Source organism: Catharus ustulatus, chromosome 24 (assembly GCF_009819885.2).
Source record: "Catharus ustulatus isolate bCatUst1 chromosome 24, bCatUst1.pri.v2, whole genome shotgun sequence".
NCBI lineage: Eukaryota > Metazoa > Chordata > Aves > Passeriformes > Turdidae > Catharus > Catharus ustulatus.
Window position 1 is genome coordinate 5,665,349 of NC_046244.1, and position 22,692 is coordinate 5,688,040.

A 22,692-nucleotide genomic window follows, 5' to 3' on the forward strand; every position below is an offset into this window, starting at 1 on the left:
GTGAGCAGGGCATTATCAAAAATTACCTTTAGGATAAGATAAAGACGGTGAGGTTTGATTTTTCTCATGCAAGGCAAATATTAAATATTGAAAAAATCTTCTGTGAGAGCCACACTATTGAACAGTCTGCTTGGATTACTGGGAGACAAGCTGGCAAGTACATGAATTTATTGCTATAAAAATCAGACAATATTTGCAAAACCCAGGAAAAATTGTCATACAAACAACACAGACAAATAATATCCACCAAAAAGAAAAGGGAAGCACTGATGGAATGGGTGACACGCAGTGCAGGGCCCCAGGTGTCATTCTGGCTTGTTTGGTGCAGCTTTGCTAAGCTGGACACTGTTGCTTGAATCAGTGGAGTGATTCAAGAACCCAAAGGCAGATTTGGTTAACTTGGGGGGGGAAAAAAAGAGTTTTAAAAGAAGGAAAAAAATAAAAGAGAGCAGTTTTGAGGGAGATCCAGGACATTGTGCTTTCAGCTTCCAGCCCAGCTTTTCCAGGGCTGTTTCACTCTCTAAAGCTTGAAAAACAGCACAAGAGGCTTTCCCACAATTTAGCAAATTATTCTCTGTCAATGCTCTTTTCTGTGTGAAAGAAGGAGTTTGAATTGTAGCCCTCAAGAGAAAAACAGGAGAGGGAAAGGGGAGAATGGCAGAACTTTTATCCTGGATCTGCTTCACACAGGGAGGGCTCCTGGCTGTCCAGGAGCCCAGGGGAGTGACCCAGTCAAATGTCACAATTCATGTTCCATGAGTTGGAGAGCTCGAAAATGCTAACGAGGAGATGCTAATGAAGCTACCAGCTCAAGGCATGCAGGTGTGTGGTGGTGTCTGCACCTCCCTGGGACAGGAGGGGTACCTTCAAGGCGGCTAAAAACGCTCTGCTTCTAAAAGGAGACTTTTTTGACATAGAGAAGCCCACTGAAATCACAAACAGACAGAGTAAAGGCAGAGTAACAGTGAGGGAGGATCTCAGAGATAGGCACATCTAGAAAAAACACAAGAAATTCTGCACTACAGGAGCAGACCACAGAAGAGACAGAAACAAAAAAAAATTAAAAAGCCTTTCCAGGAAACAGAGCAATCTGAAAGAGATTCCACACACAAGTTAAGGTGAAAAAAAATAAATTCTAAAATTGTTTTAGTCAAGCTGCTGAGCAGATGGAATATCTCCATTTATTTAAAAAGTCCCAAAATGTAAAGGTTTGCATTAGAATCTCTGGTTTAATAAAGAATGGGTAAAACCAGGCTGATAAGTGGAGTGATTTTTCTGCCCATAATTAAGAGAGGAGAAAATAAAAATTATAATTTGGACAGCACTCTGTTAACTGAAAATCAAAGCAAAAATTGGTTCAGACAGACCAAACCAGAAAGGGTCATGTAGTATTTGTTCCACATTTTCAGTAGTTTTTATTAAAAATTAGAAATGAAAAAATAATTAAAAAAAAAAAAAAAACAAAACAAAACCACAACACATACAGGCTTTCCTTTGGTCAGTGCACAGAATCACTTCTCAACACCAGCAAACCCAGAGAGACTGCAGTGACAATGTTCTGCAGAGAACACCAAGAAAATCTACATCCCAAAAAAACTGCCAAATGGATAAACTTCTGCAAACTATCACCAGCCAGTCACTCATGAGGATGTTAGTAAGAGTAAATAATTATGAAAAGCTAGGAAATGAAGGCTAAACATAGAGAATTTGCCAAAGGAGGTTTGATATAAAATACTCCAGACATTCAGAGGATGAACATTGTCCCTGCTGGCAAGGGCAGCGACTTGGAAGCTGCTGGAGTTTAAGTAACTAAGCAGTGATTAAATCCTAGCAGTTAAAAATGCTGATTTCCCATCAGGAATTGCTGGGATTGCCCTTTGCAGCAGGAGCTGGGCATTCCCAGCCCGTTGGATGCTTCCTCCTGCTGTTGTGATGCTGATATTGCACCTCACTCCTGAGGGACAAACAGATCCCCAAGCCCTGCAAGGTGTTTTTGGAGCTGAATTTCATTGATATTAACAGCACTAAACACTGCACTGAGAAAACAGGGGCTGGGTCATTTTTGTCTTCTCTAGGAAAAGTCTGAAATTAGGGCTTTGCTTTTGTGGAAATTGAGATGTGGCAGCTTGGGAGTTGTTTATTTCCTGCATGTGAAGCAAACACACCCTTAATATATCCAACTATCCCTAGCATTACCTTTCTTTTATGGCAAAAAATCCAAAGCAAATAAGCTTGAAGAATTTAATTAAATTTAAAATACCAAAACATCAGGCAGAGCCTTTCTAGCACCAGCTTTGCAGGGAACAAGTGCTCAGAGTTAATGTGAGTAACCTTTGGCTCAGCAAGGTGAACTCACAGGACTGGACAAAATCACATTATTTATATAAATGTGTGTGCTGCAATGAAATAACTTTCCCCTATGTCTTCCTCAAAAAGGCACTGCAAGGATCTCTTTTATAACTTTCCCTATGATTTGCCTTTATCTCCATGGATATGCAGAAAGATCTCAGAGATCAATTTTACTCGAAGTGAACAAAAATATCATCCTGGACCTTCACCCACTGAGCTGCCCTGGTGTGATACAAGATCCTGGCAGCTCCTGTGGGGGTGTTGCACACCACAGAGACACTCACCTTACCACAGATGTCATTTATAGCCACATGCACAAAGATGGAAGCCTCTTCTATGCCTTCCAGGTACACGTGTCTGTAACCTGAAACAGAGGGAGCAGAGCTGGCACAGGGGGGGACAGGGCACAGGAGGAGCAGCTGGAGATTTCCCTCTGTGAGCAGCACAAGAGATCAAGGAGGTTTCTCCCAGCTCCTCCTCACAGTGAGGATCCAGGCTGGAGCATCACCTTGCCACACTCAGGTACCTGAGCCACACCACCTGGAAACTTCAGCCCCATTTTTTGTCATGATTTCATAAAACACCCATGTCCTGTTTCATCATTATTTCTGCTGTCAATCCATGATTCAAACTTGACCACATTCTCTGGACTTTGAGTCCATTATTAAGACTGCAAACCTTTCATCCAAGGTCAGTTTACTGAGATTGGATGTTTTGGTTTTTTATCCTTAACACAAACTTTTTTCTTTACTTTGAAAGGAAAGAAAAAAATACATACACAAGAATATTTAATGTGAAAGACTGAACTGGAAAAAGAAAGAGGAAACAGGGAGAAAATGGCAGTTAATAACCTGGAAACCATCATTAGAATAGGTAACTGTGTTAAACTACTACTCAGAGTCATAAAACCAAGCAAAACTTGAGAGATTTTTTAAAAAACTGGTGTGAAGAAAGAGAGGGAAAAGCACTAAAGAACTTGAGAGATTTTTCTAAAAACTGGTGTGAAGAAAAAAAGGAAAGAGCACTAAAGGAGTAAAAATTCTGTATAGCAGCCTGCCAAGCCCCCAGTATTTACACACCCTGCTTAACAATTTTACCCATTTTTGCAAAATCTATTCCCAAAAATCTGGAGTTAATTGATTTAGTCTTCAGCATTTTATCAGCCAGCAGCTGACTAAGGCAGAGAACTCAGGGCGCAAACTCCAGTCTCTTATTCTAACTAGAAATTTCTGCAGCAGATCCATTAATTTTCAATTCTCACAGGAAAAAATGCCAGCCCACCAGTTTGGGATGGCAGCTCTCTTACCTGGCATCATGCTGCTGAAGGCTATTGTCCTCTGGCCGATGAAATCCCTGCCGATGGGGTCGTGGTCCCACACGAGGAAGCGGATCAGGGCGATCTCCGGCATGTGCACTGTGAACACCAACGTCTCCTCCCACATGGGGTTAAACCCTTGCAGGGAGAGGGAGAGAAATGGACTTTTGGATACTAAATTAATGTGATTATGCAGAAGCTGATTTGTTGTTTACATTTAGTTTTGATTATATACTCCAGAACCGTGATTATGTATGATTTGATTGGAACATTCTTGTACAAACCCCCCCACGTTATGCTGATTGGTCACTGTCCAGATTTTTGCTGCCCACCTTTATTTTAGGTTTTCTAATTTTCACATTTTGTTTTTTATTCTCTTTTCTTTCGATTTAGCATCGCTTATGTTTCAGCAACTTCGAAGGGTCTTAAAACAAGTTATAGAAAAATTCTCAAAGTTGTCTTCTCCCTGCACTTATCTACTCCTATTCTTATGAAAAAAACTTGCCTGAAGGAGGATATTTCAGCCATAAAAACCCTAAATCCCAGATAATCTTACCATTATCATCAACTACTCTGGTTTGTTCTTTGAAGCAATCAACAGGTAAGCCTATAACTTCTACTTCAACAAATGGATCTATGATCTGAAAAAAAAAAAAAGCAATAAATATTAAAAAGAAAGAGTGACAAAGATGAAACCCAAGCAAATGGCTTTTTTTCTTTTTTTTTTACAATATGGGCACTGTAGACAAATGTCTGTGTAATTATTGTTCCTGAGCCATATGGAGAGGATTATTAAATTGAAATATCTCTCTCCCTTTCTTTTTTGGTTCTCCTGGAAGTTCTGTGTTGGCAGTTGGAGGAAAACCATCAAACCACTGCTGTGATGTTAAAAGTGAAGGAAAACACCTGAAGATGCAGGATGTTCTTGACCTAATTTATTCACTCCTGACAAGTAACTGCAGGATGTGAAATCCTCATCCTCAGCCCAGCCAGTATGGGAACAAACCTTGTGCATCACAAAATAAAAACCACAGCTGTCCCATACCTCTCCTCTGTCTCCCAGCATGGAATCACGTGGTTTGGGAAGTTGTTGACCGCTGATAATTCTTAGAACCAACTGTTTCTTCAATTGACCAGGCAGTGGGTCTTCAGAATTTGGATTAAAGACACCTGTGAGAATAAAGAGTCTCATAATGTGAAGGAAGTGCAACATTGCTTCAATTACTGATACCTTCTGGCTGGTTTGCTTCTGGCATCAGAAATGCATCTTTAATAAACTGTAACAAGGCCCACACTCAGTCCTGTCCTGAAACCAGTGACCCACTGGCTCTGCTGGTTTTCCTTACCTTGACACATGCAGTTTGGTTTGAGGACATAGCCACAGTTCCCATTGGCACTAAATTTGGCCCGGTTCAGTTGCAGCATTCTCCCCTCTGACTGGTAGTTTAGTGCAACTATTACAAAAAGAAATAAATCAGATTCAAATTTGACTTCTTAGATGCAAACAATCAGACAACTTATGGAAAATAATTCTCTTATACAACATATATTGCAGCTTCAGGGAGAGAAGCTCTCCAAAAGAGCTGAACTCTGAAGTCCTCTTTCATTTGAAAAATTAATTTATTTCCATTACTCCTTGCATGTAAGACACATGTTCAAGGTGATCAATCCAGGGACAGTTAGAAGGGGGACACAAAATCAGCAAAGCTGGATAAGCAGAGAACTCAGAGCATCCTTAGGGGTGATTCCAGCACTCCTATTAAACATCCCTCCCAAAACAGAACAAAAAAATGGATAAATTTCCTTTCTGCTCACCAAGTTGGCAGCCAGCATTCCAGAAAGGCTGGGGGTTGTAGTTGCTGGAGTCCACTCGGTAGGAGGAGGGGTAGATGCGGGACAGCTGGTGCTGGTTGAAGCGCAGGTACTGTGCTGGCTTCTGCTGCAGGATCTGGTGGGCTTTGGTTTCACTGAAAGATGAGACCTGCCAGCTGGAAGAGACTGCAGAGCAGATTAGAGGTAATCTCTTTATTCATTATTTATTGCCTAGATAAAGCTTTCAAAAGTACATAGCATTAGTTCTTTTTAACTATCAAGCATCATTTCAGTACATGCCACTCACAGGGAATTTTGTTTTCCTTAAATTACAGCAGGTACATTTGTGCAGCTATGGTTGGGAAAGTGAAGCTGAATGTGATGAAGACCTGAATCTTCATTAAGAATTCTTTTAATGACAAGATATGTAAGAGCATAAACCTTTCAATTTCTTTGTGTGTAGCAATTATTTTCACCAAACTTTAGTTCAACTTACTTTCACTTTCAACATCATGGGTGCCAACAGACTTTGTGTATTTTACCAGGTCAGACAGGGCCCTGGACAGCTTCATTGTCTTCTTCTGTCGGTTTGCCCTAGAAAGACAAAACAAATTACCTTCCCACCAACTAAGGGGTAAAAGTTATCTTTCATATTTAAAAATAAACCAGGGTAAAGAAATACATGGGACAGCAAAATGCAGAAAAAGTCCAAAACTTTGCTAATTAGTCTGAACAGCACCAAGAGATCATTCTGGTGATTTTGTGGCAGACATTGCATCTCCCCACATTCCTGTCACAAATCTATTTAGTGGGTGCATTTATGCAGGGATATTTTAGCAACAAAGCTAAATCACTTGTTAACAAACCTGCTGCAATGTACAGAGCTCCTGGCTAAATTCCCTTGAGAATCCGAGTCGTCTTCACCCTCTTCCAGACTTGATGCCTTTTTCAATTTGCTTCCTTTTTTCTGTGCCACAGGGAAATAAAACCATAATATCATAACTGTGTAATCAAAGTTTGAGCATCTGGCTACAATTCTGCTTTGTTATGCCAATGAGTGTGTTACTTAGAGAAAATGGAAAATGACAGCTTTCGTAACACTCAGCTCTGCAGCAAAATTTGCACACAGGGAAAACTCAGCCCAAGGTCTGAGCCTTGTTCTGAAGGAAGCACAGATCCTCAGATAAAAGGTGTAAATTAATTCCTGTGGTTCTCAGTTAGATCTTGGGCTCTCTCAGACCTTCATGTAAATTGAATCTGTGTTGTTATGCACGGTGATAAGCAGCTCCCCAGCCTGTCTGTTCAGTGAGCAGCCTCAGAGCGAGGTGCTGCAGATGTTGCAGTTATGAAACTCCTCTCCACTGTGTGCAAAAATAAAAAACCCTCCAAGAATGCAAGATGTGGTGCAGACCTCACCTTGCCAGGGGCTCACCTTGCGTTTGGAAAAGCTGCCCATGAGTGAGCGGCTGTGCCTTTTGCTGGCACTGAAATCTTCCCCGGATTCCACATCATCCTCAAGTTTACTCTGAACCAAAGAGAGAACACAGGAGCTCAGAGATTGCTCTGGATGTCAGCACAAACAGGAGAGGTTTTTAACACTGACTGTTCTGGGTAACATCTCTGCTAAAGGGTTTGTCAAGCCTTGCCCTTGTGGTGGCTCTCACAAGAATTCTGATACATCGTGTAAAGCACTGGGTTTAAAGAACAGTAATTTCACTGTTAGAAGCTGCATGTTACAATACAGAGTGTGATAAAAGGTATCTGTTCTGTCACCATCTGTGCAGGGTGGGGCAGTGATCCTGATCTCTGTGGGAGATATTCTGCTAATGGGCCATCCATTGAAACCAGGCAGGGCAGTGTTCTTTATTTCCAAAGGAGATATCTCCTGTTAATGGCCATGTTTTATAAACCAGGCAGGGCATTGCTCTTTATCTTTTCACAACCCATCCTTCCTCCAGCCAGTCATTTTCTGCTCATGGCCATTGAGTCCCACTGTGGCACTGATAAAATTACTGCATCCCATTGGGAGTTGCTCCAGCCAGGGGGAAGAGCCCAACATTTCTTACCAAGATAAAAACAGAGGTTTGGGACACTAAGGGAGCCCCTTTCTCCACTGGACTCCAGAGGAAAACCGGATTTCTCCACATCACCACTGGAGCTCCGGAGGGAAACTGCACCTTGTACAGGAGCACTGCTCCAACTGAGCCACATCTGTCACTGCAGGAGGATGCAGCCACCATGGGATGGGACTGCTGCCAACACCCTGCCTGCCTGACGGGTGTCAGGTTGTACTCTGACTGTGTCAGGGTTTGGGGTTTGTTCTTTGTAGTGCTGTATTTCTATTTTAATTTCCCTAGTAAAGAACTGTTATTCCTATTCCCATATCTTTGCCTGAGAGCCCCTTGATTTCAAAATTATAATAATTTGGAGGGAGGGGGTTTACATTCTCCATTTCAAAGAGAAGCTCCTGCCTTTCTCAGCAGACACCTGTCCTCCAAACTAAAACAGCAACTTTTCCTTCTTTGTCCATATATAAGCCACACCTGATTATAAGCCGCACTTTGGGTTGGGACCAAAATTTTAGTCAAAAATGGTGCAGCTTATAATGGTGAAATTACTGTACATCCAAAACTCACCCCACAGAATGTTTTTGGAAGCTGATTTTTAGTTCTCATCCCTAGTTATTTTTAATCCCTGGTTATTACACCTGCTTATTATTGGTAGATCTCCACTGTTTTTAATTTGTGTGGAACGATCTTCCCAAAATTTTGTGGCTTATTCCAAAGTCTAAAGTGAAAATGCCTCAAGTTCATAAAGTGTAGTCTGTGGGCTGAGTATATTTTTATAAATTAGAGTTAATATAAAATTAAAATATATTGAAAATGCATAGAACATAGAGAAGTGAGGAACAAAAAGAGCCCAACTTTCATAAGCAGTTTTTATAATGGAAAATCAAATTCTTCCTGTTGAAAAGTCATTTCAGAGTACATTTCATGCTCCAATTGCTGTGTGAGCAAGATAAATAGTTTGTGTATCTGACAGTGATGTTCACCTGGCACCATCATTAGCTGCATGAATTCAGCTATGAAGCTGAAGTCGATAATATAAGATATATTTAGTAAACTAATGAAATACAAGTACAATTCAACATAAATTCACCTTCTTGCTCTCAGACTTCAGCCCAGCCTTTCCTGAGGACGGTAGAGTGGAAACTGTGAAATTGTTTGGATCTTCACAGTCACGGATTTTGGATTCTTTTATCAGTGAGTCAAGTTTTTTCTTTGCTATATTCTCCACTCTTTTCCTGTTAGCAGATGCCTGCAAACAAAACATTAAATCATTAAACAGTGATGAAAAAAGCATCATGTGAGTCCCATGCCATGTCCAGGCTGACCCTGCAGCTGCAATTGGTGCAAGATCTATTGGGAGGAATGGATGGGAGATGCTTTAGAATCCTCTTTTCAGCAGATCAAAGGTAAAATGAAAGAGAACTCCTGTTCCCTGCTCTCTGTGCACCATGGCTCATGTGGGGAAGTGGAGAAATAAAACTAAAAATAAAAATCAAGAGTTTCTTTTTCACTTAGGTTTTTTAAGGGGTGACAGATTGTGCTCTCTCAGTAGGCCTCAAGAATTCCCAGTTACATTTGTCATGAAACAAGTTCTGATTTTCTGAACTCTTCAAAAATTCATTTTGGAAAGCAAACCAGGTATAGCAAATCTGAGATTTAAAGCATCAGTAAACCTCAGCAAAGTGAACTGTTAATAACAGAGATGGTGCTGTAAAATACTGAAAAGTGATATGCTAACATGTAATAACTTCCAAAAAGCAAATAAATTATTATTTTTCTCCTTTGCTAGTCTTATTCACAGAGAAGTTTCTCCTTTAGATGAAAAGGATCAGATCTATAATACAAAATGAGGAAATAGCCTGAGGGAGAGAGGACTGAGAATGCAAACTCTCTCCAAGGCAATTTGGTTTATGTCATTAAATGGTTTTGCTGTGTTTTTTATTGTTTCTAGAAGGTGCAGTGGAACTTACCAGAAGATTAAAGTGACAAAAAAATAGAACTTAAAAATGAAGAAATATGGGATTTTCAGATTGAAGCCAGCAGAGATTTTCCTTACAATAAAAACCAACCAAGGCCAGCATTCAGCAAAGCAAAGGGGTGCTCTGTAAAAATGACCACAATTTGATTTAAGTAGAATATTTTCTTTTATTTTCTTTTGCATTTTAGGGGAAGCGCCCAGTGATGCACTGAAGAATCATGAGGTATTACTCTTCAAAATTCCAAATTTGAAACATCAACCCTAGAACAGGTGCTGCTTCCTCTGCACTTTGGTCAATCTGCCCCCATGAAGGTTTAGAACCTGAACCACTTGTGATGAATCCCAAAGATCCAGAGAACTCCTGCAAGGTTTCCTCACTGGGATGGGAAGCCTTGACAGACATTTACATTCAAATGGGCACTTCACTTACATCTCCATTCATTAATTTACAGTCATCATCAATCTCATCAGCACTGTCCTCATCAGAAACTTCTCCTTCCTCTGCATCATCGCTGATGTTGGCTGGAAGTTTCTTGCCCTAGAAGATAAATTTATTACAGAGGCATGCAGCTCTGGTTATGACATTCTAAAAATCAAATTATTTAAAGCACCATTCCAGGCTCTTACTGACTGAGAAGACATTTGTTCTGAACCTTAAGTAGCAGTTTCCTAAGTTCTGCTTTTTGTGAAATAATTTAAGTTAGGGTGGAGTGATAACCAGGCAGAAATCATCATCACCACAAAAAGGGAAAGGACACATGGGGCAGGTGTTTACCTTAACCAGGATCTTCCCTTTAAGACTTGCTGGTGAAGGGAGCTTTGTGGAGTCATCGTTGTGCACAGAAGACAGATCCAGTTTGTCTCCCAGGATTTCTGTAAGATACTGAGCCATCTTCTTCTGCTGCACAATGCTGCAGTGGTTCTCAATCGACAGGATCACAGGGTACCTGCACAGACAAGCATCACCTGCAAATTTGGTTTTTACAGCATGAAGATTTTCCCACTAACAACAGAGCAGTGTCATGCAGATAAACCTGCAGGCAAAGCCTCTGCTACAAAGACAGCAAGTGTTGTTTCCAGTTTTAGTTTTGCTGTTCTCATTTATTGTTGATTGTCCAGGCTGAGGCCAAGGAACAGCAATGCCTGGTTGGTTGAAGATAAGACTTGTGGAACATCTCCTCCAGTGTGGTCAGTGCCATGGAAAACCACACTGGAGATGGATTTCTTGTTAGAGATGATGCTTTTTTAAGATCAGCACAACAGCCAGTCTATAAAGGAGTTTTGCAGGACTGAATTCTCACAGATTCATTAATTAAAAATAAATTATTTCTATCCTGACATCTGGCCTTCATTAGCTCCTCACCAGGAAAAATAAAGTTTTCAGCCACACCAGGACCAGTTGATGATGTGGTCCCAGTTACCATTTCTGCAAAGGTTTAAAAAACTGAACAATTTCAGAAGCATTGCCTTTGATTTGTTTACCATGACTTCAGGCAAACTGCAAAAAATCTCAGGCTCACAAGAAGTTTGCCAGGTGTGAAAATTTAGTGCAAGTTTAGTTCTGTTTGTAAAGGCAGATGGATTGCTTTGGGGGGGGCTACTGGAAAATTTTTACAGCGATAAAGTAATTTATATTTAAAAAAAAAAGTTGGCACAGATATTTTGACTGTTTGTGTAGGAGAAGAACAGTAACTGTCAAGGTATATGAAACTTCCCATGAATAATATTGATTTTCTGAGCAATGTACCTGTAGGGAAAATAACATTTTTTTGATGAACACTCCACAATCAGGCTACTGTCTCTCTGGATTCTTTATTCCCTGCCTTGTTTCCTATCCCTGGAGCACACAGGTGTAGCCTTGGCATCCAGAGACACAAAGTGGTTCAACTGTCAGCCCTTCACTAAAAACATTCCCTGGCAAAACCTGTTGTTCCTCAGGTGTAGTACAAGTTCAATAAAGCCAGCTCCACGCCTCTGTGCAGAATGTCTCTACTCAGCTTTGCCTTGGTGTTTCTTTCTGAAGGATCTGAAGGATTTTCCCCCAGAAAACAACTCCAAATTCTGTCTGGAATTCTGGGACAGGTTAGATTTGCCAGGGAACACTCCCATTCCTAGCCCTGAGACTCAAAGGTTGGCAGGCTGGATACATACTCATTCTTGATAAAGGCATATTTGTTGATAGTTTCAATCACATCTTTGAAGAGGATTTTGGAAGTCAAGGTGTATCCATGGTGGACAATTGGTTCCCCATCTGGCCCGTCCCAGCAGTCAACTGTAGGACAGAAACAATGACACCCATCAGAGCAGGAACACCTGGGCCACCCTCTGTGGGACACCAGAACACCCCAAAATTCCCTCCAGCAGCCCAGCCAGCTGTGCCCCCAAAGCAGGGCACAGGTCCAGTCCCACCCTCACTGTGCTGAACATCCTTCCTGGGAAGGAACTTCCTGGCCTTGACTTGTGCTGGGACTGTTCCCACTGTTTGAGAAAGCCCCAAGCAAAGAAACTCTTTTAAATGCTGAGGAGTTTATGACAGGGAGAGAGATGGCAGAGCAGAGCATTGCTTCCATTGTGCTCCTGCTGATCCTGAAAAGGAAAGCAGAGATTCCCAGCCAAGCTGCTCACACCACAGACCAAGCCAAGACCTGGCCATCCCTAGCCCACTCTGGATTTTGCCTGACTTTATACTTGTTTATTATCATATTTCCATGAAATGTTTTGCTCATCTACAATCCAACCTCAGCAAACTGTATTTGCCTTCTGAAAAACTGTAAAGACACTCTAATGGTCAGAACATGAAAGATGATTATGAAACAGGCAATGTCTCAGAAAGGCAGCAAGGATCAGAAGGGATTGCATAAAAAGGCTTCCTGGTCACTGCAGAGACTGTCACCATTTCACAGAATACTTCCCCGAGCAGAAATACCCACTTTACTCTTAGGTATGGCAGGAGCTCTGCCATATTTGCCAGGCTGGTGTCACACACTTGGCTAGGCAGGACAAGCACCAGTACATTGTGCCCAACATCAGCATCCTCTCTACAACAGGAGTTTTACAATTTTTTTTTTCCTCACAACCAGCAACACCACTCCTCAAATGTCTGTCTTATTTCCATGCTCAAGAAAACTTCTCCATTCTATCACAACATTATTTTGTTGTTTTTTATGCAGACACCATTTCCCCAGGCATTTTCCTCCCCCCAGTTACCAGGTCTCCTGCAAAAGTGACAAATCTTTCTTCAGAGAGCAGAAACAAGACTGCAGAGCCCACTGAGAGCTCCTTTTTGTTCTTTACCTTCCACACAGCGACAGCCAGACTGCAGCACCCATGCATACATGTCCACCCTGGACTGGGACATCAGCTGATCTCCCATGAGGTAGGTGTTGTGTGAAGAGGTAATGAAATAGTGACTCAGAGGGTAGCTCATGTCCTGGTTCACTTGGTAATGTTCTGGGTTGAATATGTCCCCCGATGGACTCCGCATGTAATTGGTGAAACCTGTCAACAAACAACGCTGTAAATAATGCAGTTTCATCCTTTTTGTTCAACAGGTTTCTGCTTCAAGATTTCTGTCTTGGGTTACAATACAGGCTGTGATCAAAGGTGTCTGTTCTGTCACCATCTGTTGAGGGTGGGGCAGTGATCCTGATCTCTGTGGGAGATATTCTGCTAATGGGCATCCATTGAAACCAGCTGGGGCAGTGTTCTTTATTTCCAAAGGAGATATCTCCTGTTCATGGCCATGGTTTATAAACCAGGCAGGGCATTGTTCTTTATCTTTTCACAACCCATCCTTCCTCCAGCCAGTCATTTTCTGCTCATGGCCATTGAGTCCCACTGTGGCACTGATAAAATTACTGCATCCCATTGGGAGTTGCTCCAGCCAGGGGGAAGAGCCCAACATTTCTTACCAAGATAAAAACAGAGGTTTTGGGACACTAAGGGAGCCCTTTCTCCACTGGACTCCAGAGGAAAACCGGATTTCTCCACATCACCACTGGAGCTCCGGAGGGAAACTGCACCTTGTACAGGAGCACTGCTCCAACTGAGCCACATCTGTCACTGCAGGAGGATGCAGCCACCATGGGATGGGACTGCTGCCAACACCCTGCCTGACTGACGGGTGTCAGGCTGTACTCTGACTGTGTCAGGGTTTGGGGTTTGTTCTTTGTAGTGCTGTATTTCTATTTTAATTTCCCTAGTAAAGAACTGTTATTCCTATTCCCATATCTTTGGCTGAGAGCCCCTTGATTTCAAAATTATAAAAATTTGGAGGGAGAGGGTTTACATTCTCCATTTTCTAAGAGAGGCTCCTGCCTTTCTCAGCAGACACCTGTCCTCCAAAATAGGACAATTTCTAATTCTCCTGACATTTTACTCATTCCATAAATGGATCAGTGCCCATGTAAAAATCCTGCCAAACTTCCAAAGGTCTTAACACACTTTGAGTGTGACAAGATAAAATGCCTCTCCTGTTGAGCCATCAAAACCTGTTTCTATGCAGCCCAGTACTGTAGATCTTACAGGATTTCACTGAGGAGCACCTCCAGGATATGACTGCAGATCTCTGGAGGTTTTATATTCCATGTGACCCATTGTCCTAGCAGAATCTTTTGACACAAGTTATAAGCCTAAGAGGTTTGGATTAAGTAGACGTATTTTTCTCTGGAAAGGCAGAGCAGAAAAACGTACAAAGCAATGAGAAAAGTAATAATTGCACTTGGTCATGGTGACAATTTGGGTGTAGTGGTGCTATTTCTTTATCTTAAAATGTGCTGGTGAATATAGAGATGCATTTTAGGCTGGTTTTAGGAAGATTACAGGAACAAAACTATAATGCCACCTTCATGATGGTCCTTCTAGGCTATACATTTTGTATTAGAAGTTTTATTAAAGGAAAAGAGCTGATAGACACAAATAGCAGCCAAAACTTTTTGAACAATACAGTGGGACACAGTGCCAGGGAATTCAACTCAGCCCAGCTGAATATTGAAGTCTCTTGGAGCACATACCATGATCAATGAGCAATCAGTGACAGAGCCAGGGTGAAAACAAAAGATGAACTAAGGCAGAGCAGCCACTGTGGAAAATGGATAGAGCACAGAGTGTGTCAGCAAACACACAGCCAAGCACTCGTGGCAGGTAATCAGTTCTTCCTGCAAACCAATCAGCTGCTGCAAGATTAATTCCACCCAGCACTGGGAGGGCAGCTGCTGCAACACCAGCATTGTTTGCTTTAAGCTCTTGTTAAAATATGATGTCATGATGGTTGCAATGAGTTCACACTAATTGGATTTATCAGTCCTACGAGCAAGAAACAGGAATGAAGGAAGGTCCCAGGGCAGTGTGTCCCACAGTGCTCACTCAGGGAAGGTGCTCTGGTGTCACTTTGATCAGCAGACAAAGGTAAAAGATGTTTTTACAAGATGTGAATGAGCCCATTGTCACAGGCCAGTCCAAGGTACTCCATGACAGAAGCCAGCACAGCTGAGGACACAAGGCAGCACAGGCACATGAATGAATAGGGAAGCACAAAGAACACTCTACTGTTATTTCACTACTGTTGAAGTGCAGCCAAGTGTGGGCAGGATGCTCCTGTCTGGGCTGCACCAGTTTGAGGAATTAACAGGCAGCTTCAGCTTCCATGGCTGCTGCATTTCAGTCCCCAGGGCAACACTGGAGTTGTTTTTTGGGACACAGGAGACATCTAAAGTCTCAACTCCACACAGAGACAAGGGAAGAAAAACTTCTCTCTGTGTGCACACACATGTTCATACATGATGTACATGCAGGCAGATTTTTGATTTTTGAGCAGTTCTTCCTCCTTTGTCACACCAGCCCAGCAGAGTGCCCCTGTCAGCTCCTCAGTCACCTCTGGTTGATGTCACCAGGCATGTCCTGCATTAATTAAGCTCTAGATTAGGTCTGTTCTGTTCTGCTTCACTTCCAGCCAGTTAGTGGAGAGGTTAAGGTCACAAAGATTTCCAGTTGTCTCCACAGGACCTCACCTCTGCTTCCCCCTGGTCAGGAGCTCTGCAGCAGACACCAGCAGAATGTCAACATGCTGGACTCTCTCCTTTCCTAACCTATAAAGTCTCTAATATTTTATCCTCCATTCTGAGATAAAGCAATTGTATAGATTTTCTTTTTCTTATTGTTTTTCTCTATGGAAACTTACAGTAGTTTGAAAAGCCTACTCTTACTTTTGCAGGTATGAGGAAGGCAAAATAATGAACTTGCTTATTCATTATTTATGTGACTGCAACTGCCTGTAAAAACCAGAAAATGAAAAGAATGTCATCTTCTCTCTCACTGGCATTAGCATAAGCTTTAAAATAAATTGAAAATTTAGTCTGGAAGTAGAACAGACCTTGACCCATCCTAAGCAACCACCTTACACATTGTACCAGAAACTACCCACTTCTTCCTGCAGGAAACCAAACAACTTCTGTTCTGCCACTTTTCAGGATGACAACACACCCACAGAGATGGACAAGACTGGTTTTCTAAAGGTCCAAGAACTTTTGCACAGAACCTAATTCCTGAGGAATGTATTCCTTTCTTGGAGTCCCTAAGATAAGATCTGGCTGAAGATTTACTATTTAGGGGAAAGGACTTAGAGTCAGCCCCCAAAATAACAGCTGCCAGCCTGGTGGTACAGCACTGATATATTTAGAGAGAAGGCTTCAGCAGCAAAGGTCAGGAAGGCAGGACCAACTTCATCTATCATCCCACTCACATTTACTCTGGATCACATCACTCCTCTTACATTAAGACTTAAATGATTTCCAAAAATACCTGCAGGAATGATGCAACTAAATTCAACTGTATTTTCCAAAAGCACAAATAGAGACACCTCCAGTTCCAGCTGACTTTCAATGTCTGCTGCTCCATCGTGATATGTACCTTTCAAAACTCCTCCAAAGAGATCTGATTTCCCTTTGGGTTCCTCAGTAAATGGTAGATATTAAAAAAAAAAAAAAAAAGGGAAAAAGACTGGAAACATGCTCAATACAACATGACAAAATTCTATATATTCTGCAAGCAGCAGCAATTCTCTCCTGAGCATTGAGACAGTTCTCTTTTCCCCACAAAAGCTGCAGCAGCCAGCTTACCATCAATTCCCAGGGCTCCCTCCTTCTTGTTCTCAGGGCATGGCTCAAACTTGCTGATGATTTCCAGGCAATGTTCTTTAGTTACATTTGTCATCTGTAAAAGCAGCAAAAATGCAGTGTTAACTATTAATCACAGCTTCTCTGAGCTCTCCCCTCTGTCTCCAGTCCAGCAACTGGGCAGATTATCCATAGTGGGACTCAGGATTTCCAGCTCCCCAGTGGGATTCTCACTCCTGTCAGTCAGTGTCAGGTCAGATCAGAAGGGAAGAGCTCTGTGAAAAGTTTCTGTGCTATTGGCAGCTGCCTGATGACAGAGTTCTGCTTTGTAGGTCAGATCTGTTGTTAGGCACCACAGAGCATCCAAACAGAACGAGCTTTGTCACAAACCAATGGGATTTCTTCTCTTGTAGGATTAGAGGATTAGTTTGCATTATCAAACGGTTTTTTTCCTTCAAAATAAAACAAGAAAATGGCTCATCTTTATGCAGCAGACAGAAAAATCTGTTAGTAGAAGGAAAACACAGAATCTGGACAAAATGTTCTCGGGAAATCTGCTAACTTCAAGGCTGCTTTGCATTCTCAACTGAAAAAGAAAAGAGTACAAAGGGAAATATATGTCTGTAAATGTTGCCATTCATGAAACCAGGGACATTAATGCTGAGCTGTAACTTCTTTTACATAATACAATGTTTTAGTTACTTAACTTTAACACAATTAATACTCCTGCTTTTAACTGATGATGTGTTCTCTATTATCCTGATATTATTTAACATTCCTGTCCAGAGTGGTCCAGCAAATCCTTTCTATTTGGAGCTGTACATGGCATGAAAACACAGCCCTTGACATCAGTGCAATAAAGTGACCATCAATTTGGCAACAGAATCTTTGCCTGGGGGCAAATGAAACCACCAGCACATCTGGTACAAGATCAATGCCTTTACTGGGGGTTAATTTAAAACCTAATAAATTAAAGTAAAAGAAGAAGACAAAAACCTCTAGCTCTGGATTTGAACATCAGTGATACAAAGATAAAGCTCTGTAGCACCAGGTTTTCCTGGAATGAGTAAAGATGTTTTCCCTGTCCATGTTGTATGAGAAAGCATGGCAAGGGAGAGAAGCCCCCCAGGCAGGATTTGCCCAGATCTGTAATTAGCTGAGATGATTTTAGTCCTGTGGTGAGCATTCATTTTCCCCTCACCATCTGGAGGATCAATTGAACAATGAAATGGAAACACACCCCACTTATCTAAGAAGATAACTGCCAGAGAGATGGCTTTTTTTATTCATTCCTTTCATGGACAATGACTGGAAGTCTGGACATTTGTGACTTACAAGCATGAAGCTTCAGAGGAGACCATGAGAGGAAAAGGGCAAAGTTAAATCAAAGCATTTGTTCCTGCAGCACTGGAGTTAAATCACTCTGAGAAAATTTCTTAGGTACTACAGTGTGTTCCAAAAACTCTCCTATACATTAATCATCCTCTCAACTGCTCTTTGGAAGACAATCTTCCAGTTTACACACTGAGATAGTGTGACAAAGTAATTCAGAGTTTCATTATGGGCTGTGCACCAGATCACAAGCAGAGCCAGGAGCACCAGCTTTCCCCCAAGGTGCTGAATACTGGGAACAGACAGATGCTGATGGGATTGCTCAAGGGGAACACATGAAAAAAACAAAACAATTCTAGAGTTTATATTTAGAGGCACACCAAAAGAGATTCAAGAAATAGTTCTGCCAGCCTGCAGATGAAAATCAAGAGTCTTCTGTCCATTTTTCACACGCACAACATCGAAATCCCCACTCCTTTACAAGGGAATTCATTCCCAATGGCAAGCAGGAAGGCTTGCAGCTGGAATTCTGCTCCTGGCTTGGGCCTACCTTCTGCTCAGTCTCCAAGAAGCGTTTCAGGTCATCTGTGTCCAGGTAGTCCTTGTGGTTGCTGTAGGTGAGCATCAGCAGGTACAGATCGCGCCGCGTCGACATCATCTTGTAGAAGGCACAGAACTCCTCAAAGTCCAGCGTGCCCTGGTTGTCATCTGTGTCAGCCTCCTGCAGCACACAGCAGTGAGACAGTCAGGAACCCACTGCCAGCACCAATTTCAAATAAACAAATCCCTGCATGAGAGTGAAGCACTGGAAGGAAATGCAGGTTAAAACTCTCTGATGTGGCTGCTGGAACTGACTGATCCATCAGCCTTGTCACAGGAATCCTCTGCACAGCTTTGAACCTCTCCCATGGATACATCAGTGCAGGAGCCAAAAAACAACTTTGAAGGTTTTAATTGTTCCACAGGGAACCCCACTGAAGGATTTCTTCTGTCTATGGCAATCAAGTAAAGACAAGGTACCCTCTAAACCATGTGTGTGTCTGGCAGAATTACCCACTCACATCTTCAGAAGATCATTGCAGCCCAAGTCATCTTGAAATTAATTTTATATCCAGGATTTGAGAGGATATCTGTTAAATCCATGGCCATAAACTAATAAGATCTGGAAGAATACTAATTTTGCAAGTAAAGAAAAAATCATCAGGGATTTCACATAAAGGCTTGCTGCTCCCTGCAGGGACTTTGTCATAACAAAAGCTCCACATCTCCATTGTTGCTCACTGAACTGGGCCAAGGTCAGCAGAACGCAATGTCAAACAAACAGCTCTTAGCAGTGCAAAAATCTGACAGACACAGAAGTTTGCATGCTGGGTATTTTATTAATACCAGCTATTATAGGATATTGGATACTTTATTAGATAATATTTGTTAGAGGGAACATAGAGGAGGAAACATGACTGAGTTTCTGATCAAAAAGGTACAGCAAAAGAGCAATCTTGGTACTGTGTGTTTTCATGTTATGTAACACCAGAAGGTACCTGGTGTGTTGCCTTTTTCTGTGCATGACAATTTATCTGTGACGTGTTTCTGGAGCTCTTTCCAATTTACCAAATGGGCTGTGTAGTATCTCTCAGCAGAGTGGAAAGAAACCAGCTGCTGAAGTATTTGCAATCTCTCCTACTGGGTATCCTGTTCAATCCTTGCTTTTTCAGGGAAAAAAAAAATTCTTACCTTAAACATTTGCTTGACTTTCTGTCGGGGTAGGTTCACATTCAGTTTGTGCATGAGCTGGAGCACTTCACTAATACTGAGACTGCCATCCCCATTTTTATCTGCCTCATCAAATGTCTGCTTCAACCACATTGAACAGGAGTTAAGGAACAGCAGGGAATATTGAAGGATATTACTGAACATCATGGATATATTATTTTTTTCACATTAGGAAACACTGCAAATGAGACTGGGAATGAAAGGTCAAGCTACTGTCTAACTCTCCTCATGTTAGTTCAGTAAGAGAACTTGCTGTGCTCAACATGCCACATGTGCTCTGTGCCTATTTGACAGCACAGAAGAAAAACTTCTGAGTGAATCTCAGTGTTACATCACCAAATGAAATGGATGGTTTTACACAGGGAGTGAGATTGAGGAATATGCCTGTGTGTTTTGCAGTCACTCATCTCCAAGTTTTGCTCAGTACAATCCTCTGTCTCTGGAAACAGGGAATACAATGGGAACTGCTTTGAACCCAGTGCTTACTTGCAGCAAAGCAAATACTGAGAATAAGAATACTGAGATAAGGAATCCTGAGCTTATCCCCAGCTCTGCACTGCTGGGAAAGCCCCCGGGCAGCACAGGAAGGATATTGGTCTCTGGTCCTTTGGCGTTTGGACAGGCTGTCCTCATCACTGATCCCTGCCATCAGGTACTTCAGCCCTGTGATCCAGGTCCGTGCCTCCTCAGCACTGGAGGACACCAGGTCCAGGGATTCCATGTGGTCCCCGTAGTAGATGCTGAAGCAGCAGTTGGGATCAAAGCTGCCGTCAGCGTAGCGCTGGAAGATCTCTGACTGCTTCCCCTCACACACCTCCTGGATGGAGTCAATGGAAACTGCAGGGACAGAAGTGCAGCTCATTAATTCTGTGCTGGGCAGGTGCATTCATCCCACAGAGAAATCCCAGAGAGGCAGAGCCCAAATGTCACACTGCAAAGCCCCAGCTCGCACAGGAGCTCATTTACAGCACCCCTGCAACCCACACAGCCAACTGCAGCAACTTCAACTCCATCAATTACCCACCATAAAACCATTTAGGAGGGGGCAGAGGGGAGGTTCTGTGGCTGACACTCACTTTTGGCTTTCTCATTCTTCCGAGAGGGTCTCCAGCGAATGCAGGACCTGTGGTCATCCAAGAAGTAGAAGCGGACGAGCCCCTTGGAGCCCCCACGGAGTTTGATCATCTGGGTGCCTGCCTGCATGGAGCTCATACATCTTTCCACTGAGGAGAAGAATGAAGTGAGAACAGCCAGTCAGACCTTGCTCCCTTTGGAATTGCCTTTACAGGAAGGAAACACATCAAGCAGCTGCCAAATTAACAGTTCGAGTCAAAGGACAAGGTTTGCTGTGGTGTCTGGTATAAGGGGTCAGGTATTGAGATCAAAAAGGTAGAAAGATTGCTGGTGACTGTGGACTTACCTATAAATGTGGAAGATTTCACTCCCTTATTAATTTATATGAAATGTCCATATGTTGGAACCAGCACAAGGTATGTTCCTTTCTCAAGACCATCTCAAATCTGAGCTCGTGCAGCATGCAAACCTTGTGCTGGACACAGGATGGAATTTCACCCGGAAAGGGGAATCCTTGGCCAGCAAGGTCCCACTGCTTCTATGGAATAAGCCACTGATCCTATAGATTTCCTTAGCAAGAACCTCACAGATTTTTCACCTTCCCAATCCCCCAAACCCACATTTCCTCTCCCCTGTGTTGTACTTTGGGTCTCAGGACCTGCTCCATCCCCGTGGGTTTGGCAGCATCCCAGGCAGGGCAGGCAGTGCCCTTCAAAGCCAGGAGCGTTGGGAGAAGCTCCCTGCAAGGTCTGCTCTGCTCTGCAGGGATCCTGCCCTTCCTGAGGAGCTGCTGCCAAGCCAGGCTCTGGCCCTGGAAGCCCCTGGGAGCCGGGTTAGGGCCTTGTTCTGAATTCCAGCTGCTGCAAGGACCAAGCCCAACAACTTCCATCCAACTGTGAGCGGCTGGCTCTGTTCCAGGAATAAATGCAGACTCACATTTTCTGCCAAGTCTCCCATTTATTTCCCCTGATGACAGAGCAGAGCCTGTGACCTGATTTTCCTCTGACTTTCTGCCTGATCTGTTTAAGTAAAATTAAAACTATTACCGTGTTCAACACATTTTTTTTTCAGAGCTAGAGATGAGAAGTGAAAATTACTACTGTGGTTCTTGATTGAAGAATGAAAATTAATACATGCAATACACATTCTAGTGCATAAATAAATGCAAGGAGATTCTGAGGTCAGGTGTCTTTTATCAATCAAGATCAAAGATGAAACAGTGTCAAAATGAGAACACTGATTCCATATATTCCAAAATTCATCAACACCAACACAGCTCTTTGGGGTGATTCAAGTCCACCTCTCAGGCAAAAAGCAAAAGCAAGGTAAGTGAAAAGGAAGAAATGGGAAAAAGCTTTGATGTCTCTGTGCCTTAGAGCTCATGTTCAGAAAAAGTCAATTAATTTACTCTGGCAAAGGTTCAGCAAAATAGATTCATTTGAAAGCAGACTTGTATAGTAAAAGGAAATTTTAATTTAAAGGCACAATCCTGTAGAGTTCATTGTCCATGTTAATAAAATATTCATGGAGAGAAGGTGTGAATTGAGAACAAGATAATCCCTCGTGTAACATTTTACTTCTTAAAGCTGGGCCCTTGGCCTCTAGAGAAAATCAATATTCAGCAGGTATCAGCCATAAAGGCAAGAGCTGTGCCAGAAACATCTCTGGAATCCACTGCAACATCAGATCCAAACTCAGCCCAGCCCTCTCCCAGACACTCAATCTTCTCAGTATCTGCTTTCATTCCAATTCAGAAGAAGATAAATATTTCTCAGATTTATTGAGATAGGAATTATGGGAGTATAGGGTTTTTGAAAAAACATTTGGCCAAAATAGCTAATAAAAGAATTTCTCTGAACACTAATCACACACTTCAAATCA

At 42.3% G+C, this 22,692-nt stretch overlaps 1 protein-coding gene across 13 annotated transcripts in view; it reads right to left on the minus strand.

Annotated features, from left to right (window-relative positions):
* PLCH2 (phospholipase C eta 2) overlaps positions 1-22,692 on the minus strand; it is a 75,068-nt gene that overhangs the window by 9,162 nt on the left and 43,214 nt on the right. For 12 of the 13 annotated variants that reach the window (XR_004420033.1, XR_004420032.1, XM_033079512.1 and 9 more), the window contains 19 exons: positions 20,814-20,960; positions 20,331-20,574; positions 19,699-19,828; positions 18,518-18,688; positions 16,639-16,732; positions 12,818-13,021; positions 11,675-11,795; positions 10,299-10,470; positions 9,954-10,061; positions 8,636-8,794; positions 6,909-7,001; positions 6,343-6,443; positions 5,973-6,070; positions 5,480-5,662; positions 5,011-5,118; positions 4,710-4,834; positions 4,221-4,305; positions 3,656-3,802; positions 2,634-2,713 (listed from right to left, as the gene is read on the minus strand). Coding sequence is in view for 11 of the 13 variants with exons in the window: in XM_033079512.1 (XP_032935403.1) it covers positions 2,634-2,713; positions 3,656-3,802; positions 4,221-4,305; positions 4,710-4,834; positions 5,011-5,118; positions 5,480-5,662; positions 5,973-6,070; positions 6,343-6,443; positions 6,909-7,001; positions 8,636-8,794; positions 9,954-10,061; positions 10,299-10,470; positions 11,675-11,795; positions 12,818-13,021; positions 16,639-16,732; positions 18,518-18,688; positions 19,699-19,828; positions 20,331-20,574; positions 20,814-20,960 (2,570 nt within the window). In the remaining 2 variants the exon portion in view is untranslated. Of the gene's footprint in view, positions 1-2,633; positions 2,714-3,655; positions 3,803-4,220; positions 4,306-4,709; positions 4,835-5,010; positions 5,119-5,479; positions 5,663-5,972; positions 6,071-6,342; positions 6,444-6,908; positions 7,002-8,635; positions 8,795-9,953; positions 10,062-10,298; positions 10,471-11,674; positions 11,796-12,817; positions 13,022-16,638; positions 16,733-18,517; positions 18,689-19,698; positions 19,830-20,330; positions 20,575-20,813; positions 20,961-22,692 lie in introns of those variants that run through there. The other variant, XM_033079513.2, reaches the window with a different exon arrangement.